The sequence below is a fragment of the Halyomorpha halys genome, unplaced genomic scaffold (genome assembly GCF_000696795.3).
Source record: "Halyomorpha halys isolate HHAL.00 unplaced genomic scaffold, Hhal_1.1 Scaffold618.1, whole genome shotgun sequence".
NCBI lineage: Eukaryota > Metazoa > Arthropoda > Insecta > Hemiptera > Pentatomidae > Halyomorpha > Halyomorpha halys.
The window spans coordinates 362,827-377,376 of NW_027106817.1; the positions used below are offsets into that span (position 1 = coordinate 362,827).

General features: G+C 31.1%; 1 protein-coding gene across 2 annotated transcripts in view; it reads right to left on the reverse strand.

Annotated features, from left to right (window-relative positions):
• Ptpmeg2 (Protein tyrosine phosphatase Meg2) overlaps positions 1–14,550 on the reverse strand; it is an 84,645-nt gene that overhangs the window by 32,636 nt on the left and 37,459 nt on the right. Inside the window, exons 2-4 of one of the 2 annotated variants that reach the window (XM_067045110.1) lie at positions 5,601–5,828; positions 3,291–3,380; positions 1,892–2,032 (exon numbers count right to left, since the gene is read on the reverse strand). In XM_067045110.1, coding sequence (XP_066901211.1) covers positions 1,892–2,032; positions 3,291–3,380; positions 5,601–5,828 — 459 coding nt within the window. The remainder of the gene's footprint in view (positions 1–1,891; positions 2,033–3,290; positions 3,381–5,600; positions 5,829–14,550) is intronic. The other variant, XM_067045111.1, reaches the window with a different exon arrangement.

A 14,550-nucleotide genomic window follows, 5' to 3' on the forward strand; every position in this document is an offset into this window, starting at 1 on the left:
GTTGGAAAATAAATAGTTGTAAACTATTTTTGTTTCACTATTGACCGCAACCCTGACCATCTTCCTATATATAAAAAATGATAGTAATCAACCTATTAAAAACATAAGTTAATAAATAAGATTATATAAATGCAATAACAATTTTAGAAATTATTAAAGAACTACAAGCAAGAATGATACCGTATTTTACAGTAAATCAATTTACAGGTTATTCTACAATGACTTCCATAAATGATATGAGTTTTAAACAACAATTAATAATGAGTAGCTGTTATTTTATTTTTTAAACAATATAAAATTAAAATCTTTACCACTACCACCCATGAAGGATTAGTATTACCCATTATTATTATTAGGATTACCCATTAGGATTAGGGTTCAGTACTTTGTAAGGAAGTACTGAGACTTGAACACAGTTGTGGAAGGAGATGATTTGTTTATGATCACGCTCAACCGCAAGATTTTTCCCTAATTAAGGGTACCCACTTTATGAGAGCTCACCAAACCCACAGGATTCCTTACAGGGCTAGAGCAACAAAATAAATAATTCTGTGCAACAGTAGGATTTGAACCCGGGTCGTCCTAGGAGTTAGTAGCACAGTGCCTTACTACATACGAATCACCCCACTCGTCCAAAAACAATAAACAATAAATGGCAAAAATAAAACAAATAATGATACATTTCATTTATAATCTGAAAAAAATATAAATGTAGAAATTTTCTAAGACCGATTCTCAATTGTGGACTTAATTAAGGGACAATCAAGATATTAAATTAATATACATTCTTAAAAAGATTATTTAACTGATTACTATATTTACAGTCCATGTTCCAGAAGTACTCTAAAGTACTTTAGAGTACAACTCACATCCTAATACTTCTATGTAAAAAAAAAGTAAGCATTCTGGTTTGTAAATCCTGTTTTATGGTAAATTTGACAAAAGGATAGTGTAAGATAATATCAATACAACAAATAATAATCAAGGCTCTATTTAGCAATAAATTTTATATTATGAAATAAAATTTTACTAGTATAATAGTGAGATAATACTAAACATATATGTAAATGAGATTTAAAAATAAAATGACACTAATTTAATAATATTTACATAATATCATTTCTGTAAAGTTTAATAAATTCTATTTGAATATTGCAACAATGAATCAAAATAAGGGTTGCCTTACCTTTTACTACGCATACCACAAACAAACGTACCCCTCATTGAGGCATGCCACAAGTATAACCTCCCTTCCCTATACCCTGTAAGTTTCTCAATAATTATTTCTGTTTGATAATAATTGTGTTACCATATCAACCTTTCGTTCCATTAAGAGAGCTTGATTGTTCTTTAATAACAAAATTAACAATAAAAATTTGAAAAACCTACCTAGAGCTCATTTTAATTTCACAGATTCGAAAAATAGGGTTTTAATTAGACACAGTATGAAAACAGACTACAAAATCATCTGTTTCATTCATGGGGGGGAAAAAAAAGGTTGAAAATTCGGAAGACTTCAAATTATAGAGAGTGAGGGAGTCCTGAATTAAAGTTTGAAACGAAAAGAAATATGTCCTTGCTACAACTTCAAATGACTAAAAGGAAATCAAAATGTATTGATTTTTTTTTTTAAAAACTTATCGATTGTTTTCCTAAGGACTGGGAAAAACAATCAAATGACAAATTACTGAGTTGACTGTACATAGTAACACATCAGAGAACTATTTTAATACTGACACCAACTTTTGTGGTTAAAACATAAAATAATTTATTTAATGAAGAAGATTTCAGAAACAACACTCATCAGTTAAGCAAAAAATGAAAATAAGAGAACATAAGTTGATTTTAAATGTTTTGGACACAATAGTTGAGAAATATTGGAAATACTTACCTTTAGCAGAGTTAAAATTTTTTGGCTGAGATCGTAGTCAAAATGAGAATATTTTGAATCTGACATATCATATATAAAAACTATTCCTGCTCGTTGCGTTTCCACACTTTCTAGAGCTACATCTAGCTGATAAACTAAACCCTAAAATCATACATTGGTTTAATTAGTCAGCTAAACATTTAAAATTAATTTAACATTTATATTATAAAAAATATTGATTCTATACGATAAAATTTTTTTTTTACAGAAAATCTACAGAGTGTACAACCTAACTCATAAAAAAATATATGTCTCAAAAGTATGAGAAACAGTAACAACAATTTAAGAAAAAAAGAAATTGAAAATAATTTTCCATAGTTTTGTCTTTTCACAAAAAAAAAAAAAAAAAAAACTGACGACTTTTATGGATGAAAAAATCCTATTTCCTACATAAAAGGTTGAAACAACCTGAATAGTAAATTATAAAGCAGGTAAATTGTATTTATAAGGAGTAAATTATATTTTTAATAATAATAAACTCAATACATTAATCACTAATAATAATTATAATAACTGATTTTTTTTTTTTTTGTAAACTCTACTAATTCAGGTATGAATCAGAGATGATACATTTTATTCTTTTAATGGAACCAATTCCCAATGTTTTAATCCTTGTGGTGAATCAAATCTTTAATTGATTTTTTGTTCTTTTTTTAATAAAATATATAATATTGAAAAAATAACAAAGATTTCCATAATTAAAGGTTTTTCAGGCAAGAACTTCTTTTTTTTTTAACAAAACAATATACAAATTATTGTTAAAAATACATTTATTAAATTGTAATAGATAAAAACATAAGGATAAAATACTAAAGACATTCAACAACCGGGTTCAGTCCTAAAGAGAAGAGTATACTGTCTGGAAAGGGTTATAGTAAGCCTTATTGTCAAAATTTGTCGAATGCCTGAGTTATGTCATGGAAGACAGCTGAACTAACTTTACCTTCTTCAATGCTTTCTCATTTGATCAGTTATTGCCATTGATCTAACTGACCAATGGTTGAATGTTCCATCATTATAAAAACAGAAACAATGGGTAAGTATAAAACTAATTGACATAATATATTATGAGAAGTAGCATTTAAGTTTGATCAATCACTAGTTAAAATCAAAATGAACCTTAAATAATAGCTGCTATTACTTAATAATAATAAAAATGAAATATGGTAGATGGAAATAAGATGACAAGAATTTGGTTTAGTAGGAACTAAAAAGAGAATCAACATGGACATTGTATGACTTCATAACAATATATTCAAAATTATACACAGTTATAGAGAAATGTAGGAATGTTTAATAAACCTAAGAAAACCATTAATAAACCAGTTAGTATAGCTAGCAATAAAAGTTGGATTCAGACCTGAAGAGTTGTTTGATGGGATGATGTCTGTGGACAATGTATTCTGGCAGTGAACACAGCTATTGCAGCACCCGTTGAATCTCTTGTGGGCTAAAATAAACAATAACTGTTAGAAAATAAATAAAAAATCAAATCAATTTAATTATGTAGCTAAAAATTAAATTGACATCCAGTAATATCAGATCAGCATTCACGCTCGATCACTATGTTTTTTTTTTACAACATATTGAAGGGTCAGATTACCCGCTTATTATAGTTTGAATGAGCACTACAATAGCCAATCAAAGATTTTCTGCTATAGCTGGTATCAAACTCAAAGCTAAGAGTAAGAATCCTTACGTACCAACTGGGTTGTCTCAAAATTCCTATATTTAACTTGAATCCTTCTCAGAACTGAGAGTTTAATGCCCATGTTCAACTTTACAATTAATGTTACTGGCTCAGACCTCCCTCACTATTTTTTTTTTAAATCAAGCCATCCACACTAATCATGAAGTGGTTCCTCTAAGAACTGGTGATAGCATATGTAGGAATCTTCCAGCTTAGCTGCTGTTAGCAAAAAGGTCGGTCTGCGCCCTACTGTTCTAATGCAGATAGGTTTCTAAGCAGTGGTGAATATTGCACACTGTACCACAGGAAGGGCTCAACGACAGAAGTTCGACAATCCACCAAGAGAAGAAGATCGGCCACATGACCAGGCATGAGATTAGGAAGGCTAGATGGACTGATGATGGGAAACCAGATGGATGATGAATAAGGTGCACAATCGAGCACTTGGCTGCACCATGAATCAAGGAACTCTATTGTTCCTGAAATTATGATCTTGTCCCATGAGTTGGAAAATAAGAAAACCATTAGTAATTGGAGAAAATCATTACTTATTGGCAGCAGTGACATACATATTTCAACAAAATACTTCACTAGAGAATGCTATATGACTGAAATGTCAGGTAGAGGATTATAAAAAAAAAATGTTTCTAAGGGATCGTGCAAAGTAGACAATCTGGAAACAGACAGTGATATCTGAAGCCAGGCTATTCCTTTGTTAACTTCTCTAATATTTTATTTTATATTTATTTTAATCTTTCAGATTCTGACTCACTCCAGTAAGTGATTTTGAGTAAGGTGATATTTTTCTACATTGTACAGCATTTTCATTGCCAGTAATTCCAATAGAGGTAAGAGAATAACTAAGGGTTACATAAAAATATTTGTAACTGAGCCATGTAAATGAATTTGATAATGGAAAATCAAATTCCACAAGAGAGACAGACTTACCCTTAACTATTCATTATGGATTAGTAATTATTGTGTATTCTGAAATCAAAGCCAAAGTAATGAAACATGATGAAATGATTCCATTTCACAAGGTTAGATATAAAAAAAAAAAAGCTGTTTCCAACCAATAACATATCACTTCTCAAACATGCACTTGTTGTATTTTTAATATACCTGCTTCAATCTTGGTATATACCATGGGTAAATAACTTTAAGTAGCAAAGAATTAATATTGGTGCTTCAGATTCTGTGAAAAACAATAAGTTTTTCAGGCAATACCCCATTCTCATGCTCCTAACGAAACCCATTAGATATTTTGTGTTGTTTCTGATGTTCTTTGTGATGTCTTTAGGTTTAATTATTACCTTATTTAAGTATTGTAATCTGTTAAGGGAATGGATTCACATTCACACAGAACACACTCAGCCTTTTCTTCACCCTCTACACACAGATGACATATGGAATCTTAGTGCTTTTATCTTCTTCAAATGATATTTTAAAGGAGAATATTGTTCGAAAATCGCTCTTTTCCAAGTTTAAGTAAAATTTTGCTTTTTCCTTTAACCCATTTATGAAAAGTTTAGATTGGTTCATAACAGGTTTTGTAGCAAAATATATATCCTTCTCTGTTTTCAAGGATTCAATCTCATTTCTTTTTACACTAATAGATAAACTACCGTATGATAGTATGCTAATGTTATAATTTGAAGCCTCTCTTGCTTCTTCATCAGCTCTCTCTTCCCTACAGTCCTGGAGTTCACTTTAGAGTAAACTTGTTGCCTCTTGCAAGCAATTTTAGGATGTCGAGGTGATTCCATACGGGTGGTGACTTTATCTAGTAGGACTCTAAGACTACTTGACAGCAACAGATATGGTATGATCAAAAAATGCATCGAATGACATCATGTTAATGTAAAAAAATGTTTAGCCTTTAAAACTATTTAAATATTAAATAAGAAATTTTGTATTTATTCATTTTTTTTTTTTTTAAAGGAGATCCTTCTATAGAAAGAAGGTTTAAGTGAGACTTACAAGGATGGTGAACTTGCCGGTGTCCAGCTCACTCTTGAGGGGCTCCTTGTCAGGGTCTAGGTCGACGAGGCCCTCCCTGATCCTGGTGATCTCGTGCTGGTCGTAGAGGGCCACCGCCCGGCTCACGTCCCACTTACGGGCGCAAAGGAATTTCACCGCCGTTCTCCAATTTAGCGCCGGACGCCGTTTCCGCGTCCGATTGACTGACTCAATAAATTTTTTTACCGCCTGAAACAGAAACGTCATAATAAAAATTTGATACTTAAATCTTAAATTTAATTTTAACACAACTACAAGTGAATATCAATATAGCCCGAAGAAAATAAGGTGGCTCATCTGGAGTAAATCAAGCAAAATTTATATTAAAATGTCTCCAAACATTTAAGGGAATAATAGGGGGAGGGGGACAAGAATTAGTGGAATAAAAGGATTTGAAGCTCGTTTAGTCAATATGCAATATAGATGGTGATGGCAACAAAAATTTATTTATATACCGATTACATACTTCATTTATTTATGCCAATGTGACTCATAACATGTGATATTACAATCGCATTATAATCACAATGAAGGAAAGCTGGGATTTGGTCATTACTCATAATTAGATAACAAAAAAAAGTTGGATTTTGCCTTAATTTTTCTCTAATATATAAGGCAATCTACATTGATGGTGATTTTGTCTATGCATTGTGACTTTTAATCACGAAAACATTTCTATTATCATTATTTTCCATAACAGGTTATATCAGCTGATATGATAGCAATAATTAATATTAATAAATGAAATAAATAAAATGTTTTAAAAAAAAATCGATAACAGAAAGTAATATTAATAGTTGTAATAAAAAAGTGAAATACCAAATTTGTAAAATATATATTCGTACTTGTTTGTTTTATTTAAGTAATCAAATATGAGAGCTATTATCGTATGAAACCTTCGAAGTCCAATATGGGACTGCCGGTGTTTATAGTGTACATGTTAGTCCAGATAGATAGCCCAATATATTATAATATGTCATATTACAACCTAAATAAAAACTAAAAATTTCAAGTAACAGTTCCTTAATGACCGATCCCTGATTAACTCCTTAACTTGTACGTTCGAGTTAATTCAAGTGGCGTTGTATTTTAAGCTGCTATATCTTTTAACGCTTGAATATAATCGAGAATTGAAAATAACAATGTGATAATAATAAAATAAGTAACAATGATTTATTCTATGTAATATATCTCTATATATAGCTTTACCCTATGTTTATATAAGGAGCTAGGTATAATGACCAATATCTAAAATTAAAAATTAAAAATTTGACTATTTTTTGTGTTTTTTAAATTTGTTTGCCAAAATAATGTTCTAAATTGTATTTTTTTAATTGATTTTTTTGGCCGTCTTTTTCTTCAAAAAACCTGTGCGTTAAAAGGTAAACAAAGCACCTTTTAGGTCGGGGCACGTCCCATATACCAAGTGGTCTGAAATGTTTTTTAAAATTTCTCTAAAATAGATTATTAATAGAATATAAATATATAACAGTGTTATTATCAAAGAAAAGGTAAATCTCAATTTGAAAATGGTTAGTTTTGAAAATGCTAATGGTTTCATGATTAATTTAGCGCACTCAATATACCAGCACCCTTGACGAGGGTACATCTCGCCACCATGAAATAAACTTGTATGTATATTGTAATTGTTGTATATTTGTATCAACATTGTATATTTCTTTCCTCTAGTCACTATAATACTAAGGAAATCAGACCGTAGGAATTAACTAAGGAATAATTCTCATGGTTCGGTAGTACTACATTGCACAACACATAGTGTCTAAATAGACACAATAACACCCGTGTAAATACATTTGTTTGCTATTATTTGTGAGTATCTAGACTGTTTTCAGTCTTTCCTACCGTAAATTAAATTACATAACATATCTTGTCTATCTATCATATATAATTAGTCATTTCACTCCATTTTTTTCTTTTTACTTTAATGAAAATTGTATATAGTTACCAGTCATAATTGATACGTCTGCCAAATATAGTTAGGGGGAATAAAAAATGGCGACTGTTTTAAGACGGTTAAAAAATTAATTTTTCATTCTGAGCACCATATCATTAAAATTACCAAATAGAACATCATTTTTCATTTAAACCAGAGTAAATTTTAAACATACTTTTGTAAAAAGCAACATTTAACAACGAAATGACGAAAAATCGATAGTCAGTGGAGTTAGTTTGAGAAAACTATATCTCGAGAGATATTTGACGCCTATTAGAAATCAAATTGAAGCTAGTTGAGTGTACTGTCGGAGTGGTTCTGCAAGGTGGTGATGGTTCAGACTCTTAATTGAATATATGAGGTACGCTATACAAGGCCTCAAAAATGTGTGTTCATACAGGTGAGTTCCTTACAGGAAGGAAACTTTGTTCTGCAGGATTCGAGCTGCCAGTCACGAAGGGAAATGTAAGTCCTAACGAGTACGAGCCAATAAATAGTGTACGACAGAGGAGGTGAACTAGCGTGAAATAGAACACATCACATGCAAAATAAGCGGAAGAACATAAATCTAAATGTGCCTAATTAGTATTACCAATGAAGTAGTTTCGTAGCAGCAGTAGTTTTCAGAATCTTAGCAAAATTAATTCACAAACTGTTCCTAGTTGTTCGGAAAACATCTTTGGTTTATGAAAAACTATATATCAGGTAGTTTTAAAGATGTCTATGAACACTCAAATTGAATCCAGTTGAATTACTACTAAGTAGTTCGTCACGTTTATCTTCGTAGGAGTATCAGTTGCCAAGATATCATCCGCCAAAATAAATTCACAAAATGTTGATTTCTAGCTGATTGGCCAAAACTTTTGATTTATGAAAACTATGTATCAGGAACTATTAGAGATAAAAATATCTATTAGCACACTAATTAAAGCTTGTTTAATTCACTGTGAGTAGTTTATAATCAGCCTTTTCGTAGGAGTAGTAGTTTCTATGAAATTTCCCAATATAAAGCACAATTTTATTTTACTTAAAAGAACTTGAAAATTATTTTTTTAAACCTTCTGGAACAGGCAAATCCATTAATTGTGATTAGTAACTTTATAATTGTTGAATGTATATATATAATATGATACATGTATACCAGTGAAATATTGCCTTGGACATCCTTCCCGACAGACCCGCCCCACCCACTAAGACCCCAAGAGAGCGATGGACCTATATGAATTTTGAAGTATTTTCTCAAAACGGGAAAAGGAGACTTTAGGATCGAGCAATATTTAAACAACGCCTGAAATTGGAAAACAGCGTATCTTAAGTCTACTCTTCTCGTTTAAAGCAATTATTTCAAAGTTATATAGGACTGTCGCTCCCTGGAGGTTTTAGTAGGGCGGGTCCGGCCGGGAAGGATGGTATTTTTTGTGTTACAATCTCCTCTCGTAACATTGTGACATGTCGAAAACCTGTGGAATTGTGACACTTTGACCTATCTACTCGCTATAATTGTCTGTTTGAAAAGTCAGATAAGAAAGGCTACCATGGAGGGCAGACATACATTTATTACAAGAAAGGACATCTATGTTCATTGTGTACTATGTATTATTTCTTATACAAATGTTTTTGTTGAAATAATAAAAATTAATAAAAGGGCGAGAAAAAAAATAATAGAAAAAAAGGCGGACATAGATTTCAACAAAGTAATAAAACATTGAGGTGAAATAACTCCTTTTTTTTCTTTAATGCTTCTTGGACTAATAAGATTTGATGAAGTACTACGCGAGAACTGGCGTAACGACAATAAAAAATTCCGGAGAGAAATTACACAAAAAAAAAAAAAAATCAGAAATGAAATCACAAAATAAAAACTATGACTGTTTAATCAGAATTATAAGGATCCTCTCTTTTACGTCATTATCTATTATTGGAAGCGTAATACTGATCTAAAATAATCGCTTATGAAAAAAAAAAATAATAGAGACAATTATCAAGAGCCATTTCCTGACATTAACAAAAACACAATTCTTGCTCAGAGTTCCCGGAAGCTCTTATTCGATATGAGTCAGTTCTTTGAACTGTCTTTGCGGCCTCCATTAGTTTTTCCGCGGAACTGAAATCTCTCCCACTTCCATGATTACCGGCACGTTCCTTCTCATATCCCGGTTTCCTTCCTCTGCTAATAAAAAACAAATAAAACATATCTTCCAAATATACACAACACAGGGTGTCAAACAAGTGTGAAAGTAGAATTTCCTGTCTTAGATAAAATTCCTGAGACCCCTCCCAATTAAGGAAGTGAAAAAAAGGGCTCTATTCAATATATTGATACAATATTCAAATATACCTAAGTAGTAATAGATAGACCGGAAATATGAAAACTACATCCTACAATAAATATATAAATAACTTTTTTTATAACTTAATAATATAAATTTGTTTAGGATTATATACCTAACTACTTTATAATGAAGTGTAGTTAACCGTAGATTAATAAATGGAGAAATTGTTATGTATACTTCCAAATTTGTTAGTTTATTATTTCTTTTCAATTTTATGTTTCTCTGAATGATGGTTGTTACCTATTTTTGTTTTATAGCCCTGATGAAGACCTGAAACTCGGGTAGAAACGTAGGCAGGAATAAATAATTATTTGATTATTTGTGTTTTTTTGCTGACCACACCCCCCTCCCCTCCGGACCATCTTCTCCACCTAACTATCTTATATATAACTTTTATAGGTTCAGTCAATAGGACAACTATATTGAGACGGTGTTTCGAAACTTTATTGTCTGCCTGGTCATTTCCTGCAATAAAACTAACATTTTTTTTTTTTAACAAAAATTTCTTCAACCAATAAACTACAATGAACATACGAATCTTCTACAGCATCTTTTTCTATAGGTTCCTTGGGCTTTAGGTTATGTCAGTGTTAGTGATAGGCAAACCACTTTATGAGGGTATCCATTTGTTATAAAGAGGCTTTTACTTTATTTTCTGCTGTTTTTAGTAATTAAGGGTTGTTAATTCCTACTTTGTCGATTTTATGTATCTTTTATATTTGCAAAAGTCAAATTTCGAATTAGTAAACATGAGAACTCAAGCATCAATTCCACAAGAAATTTGTAGATCATTCGAAAGGATGAAAATCATCAAAAATTGTAAAAAATTATCGAATATCACAGATCGAGCAACACTGCAAAAGAACACTTTCAGAAGCTTTATCATAGAAGGCGTTATCGATGAAGGAATTCCCATTCAAAATTCCCTGGACATTGTTGATAAAATCTTAGATGAATAACAGGAGACAAGAAGATTCATTTTGAAGAGACGAATTATATAGAACAAAATCTGAAACCAAGTTAGAAAATGAATGAGAGAAAAAAACACTGCTTTTGTTGTTGTTTTTAATCTCTGAATACTCTTTGCTATGTGGATAGAGTTGTCAACCCTATTTTATTAGAAAGGACAGTCTGCTCGCGTCATCTCGTCTTCTTTTTTTTCTTTATAAAAAAACAAAAAACAGAGAAAAATAGAAAAACAAAAAAAAAAAAAAAAAACAACAACAAAAAAACACAAAAGATAAGAGAGAAGAAAAAAAACAAGTGAATCAAGGAAGCCAAAAGATCAATATAAACCTTCGGGTTACCTAAGCCTTTATTATTTTAAATATAATTTTCACCTTAAAAACCTATCTATTAAAACCTATGAATCACCAATAATTTTAATAAATCAAAACAAACCCTGGAAAATCCAAATGGTTCTTCAGATAAATATTTGATTTTAATCGAAAAACAATTAAAATTTTCAAAAAGATCATCCATAGGGAAATATCTTGAGTTCTGAACATATTTCAATACTACAAATCATTTTGGACGGGTGGGAGAATGAAAAAACAGAAATACTCATCTTTCTTTTCTCATTTTTCCTTACCTTAGTTACGTTCACAACATATTGTCATATTTTCTAATCACTTCTTTGGTCTTACTTAACTTTATATTCTGTTTCTTTATTCTAGCATTGTACTTACATATTTCATTAGTTACATATATTTTCTTTCTCTTTATTTTTTTTCCCCTATAACATTAATTGTTAAATTAAAATATTCATATTAATTTTCAAAAAGATCATCCAGAGGGAAATATCTTGAGTTCTGAACATATTTCAATACTACAAATCATTTTGGACGGGTGGGAGAATGTAAAAACAGAATATTCTTATATTCTGTTTCTTTATTTTAGTATTGTTCTTATATATTTCATTAGTTACATATACTTTTTTTCTTTTTATTTTTTTCCCCCCGTAACATTAATTGTTAAATTAAAATATTCATATTTCTTTGTGTCTTTGCATTATATAACTTTATATTTTTATTTCCTTAATTATGTTATTTTATTTACATATTCAATTACCAATACATACGTTTTATTTTCCACTTCTTCAATTGCTTTATTTTTATAAATTTTCTGTCTGTAAAATTATTTACTTTAATTATTCTATTTTTCTTTTATTCATCAATCTACCTATAAATTAAATTCATAGCATTCCAATAATAACATTGCTCTCTTTCGATGGGTTGGTAATCGATGAATCGATACCAATATTAGCATTTTCCGTAAATAATTTTTTTCTACTTTATAAACAAAATATCATGGCGTAGTACATTTAGAAACAGTAACTTCCCCTCCAATAAGCCTGCCCTAAAATATTTATGTTGTTCGATCGAACAGTACCCACGATATCATCTATTTCCTTGTTACTAAAGTGTATAACTTCATAGTTCCCTCATTGAGCACTATATGTTCTGATAAAGTTACATTAAAAAAAAACTTAAGTATACAAAGCTCTATCCTAGTAATAAGCAATAGTAAGAAGACACTACCGCGTTCGAGTAAGCAGTGAAAATCCGATTCTAGTAAGTGTTAATTAAAGTGGTTTTTTAAAGGGTCATACCCTTTCCAGATTCCACCTTGCCTTCACCTTTATTATTTAAGCCCGAGTTCTTCATTGACGGTAATAGTGATAGTCACTATAGCCACCAACATGATTGTGTAAATTATATTTTCCGTCGACAGTTGGTAGTACTATGAACTGTACGTGCGCGAAATCTAACAAGCACATGTAGACGCCTTGAAAGTGAACTGTTGGAAGTTATAAGCTCTTAACACCAACTTGATATATACTATATAAACGTGTTTTTTCCTATTTGTTATTTTCATGGATACAGTTGAATTTGTTCATAGGTTTTTATCATCCATTCACTACGTTGAACTATTAGTGAGGTTAGGTTGTGCGCAAACAAGCACTGCCATGATATTACTTGTGCGACAGGAATCTTTCACGTGAAAATGTATCTTTAGGATTGAAATGCATTACATTTTCCCTCTCCAGTATAATTTCTTAAATGAGTAATACTTATTACTTTATACATATGAAATCCTTAAGAGATAAACTTAACATCTGCATGTTGAACTCAGGTGCACTTGAGCAAGGAATGAAAAGATGTAGGCTTTAGGCCAGATCAGATTTGGAATTTCGAAACTGGTCTCAACGAGAAAGCTTCTCCCACGTAAAAAGAGTTGCATCACCGAGGGTCCTGAGAGATTTGAAATTCATTAACACCGGGTCACTGCAGGCAGGTACTTTCGAAAGCGCTTTAAGTAGGTGTTACTTCTAGAGTTTGAGAAACGTCGTCACCAGAATACAACTAATCAACTAAAGACTATTTGAGGAGGTGCTGTTAGAAGTGGAGAACATTAAAGGGAAAGAACATTTTGGTTCAACGAAAATTCGACTAATAAAACAAGTTACAGGATGTAACTCCCGACGAAGAGCATTGGTGTGTTTAAGATTTTTTTTTTCCGGTGACTGTTACTAAAAGTAGTTAAAATGATATTTAAATAAGATTATAATTTTCTTAAGGACAACAATTTTAGAATAAACATACCATTTTCTTAGTAAATATAAGAAGATGGTCAGGGTTGCGGTCAAGAAAAGAACAAATAGTTTAAAACTATTTTGATGTCCGTCGTTTCGCCCCTATAAGGCTTCATCAGGGAGGGCTGTTCAAAGCGAAAGGTTGAACCCCAAACTTTTCGCTTTGAACAGCCCTGATGAAGCCCTGCAAAGTGGGGCGAAACGTCGGACATTAAAATCGTTTAAAACTATTTGTTCTTTTTTTGACCGCAACCCTAACCATCTTCTTATATTTAAATTTTTACGGTCAACTATAAATACATATCTATATTTTCTTAGTAATTTATTAGTATATTTATTATTGGGCCACCCATAGCTCAGAGGTTAAGACAGTCTTACTAAATTGATGTCTATTGGTGGTGCCGGTTTGAATCCGGCCTTGGACGTTGACTTTTTTCATTGAGTGGCGGTCCCACAAAATGAAGAACTTTGACCCCTAACCATGGTTAGGCAGTCAGTATAAGACTCCAATGGGAGTCTTGGCCGAAAAAAAAGAAAAAAAAAAAAGAATATTTATTATTTTTTTGGACTTTTTTCCCCCTCCGAACCAGATATCATTCCTTCTATTATAAACTCCCTGACCACTCAAGCCCCTAGTTTCTAACTTTGCTTCCTCTTCCATTCCTGACAATCCTCCGAGGCGCCTGAAAAGAAGAATGCCACGAGACCTACTAATGTAAAAACGTCATTATAGTGCTACCAATGGGTAGTTTCTCTACACGCCTGTATCACTCCATAATAATTTACATTAAATTTACTAAATGTATAATTATGTACAGTTGTAAATTCCATAAAGATAAAAACAAAAATATGTTCTAAATCATGGACCAAGGAGCATTGTTACTGTTATGAAATTAAAATTTATTATATTATAGAGATAATTTGAAGATATTAAATGTGTTATTTAGTAAAAAAACAGTGAATTATATAATGGTTGAGAGGACACAATATTCCCAGAACGTCCAAGAAGTGAATAAATATATGTACTAA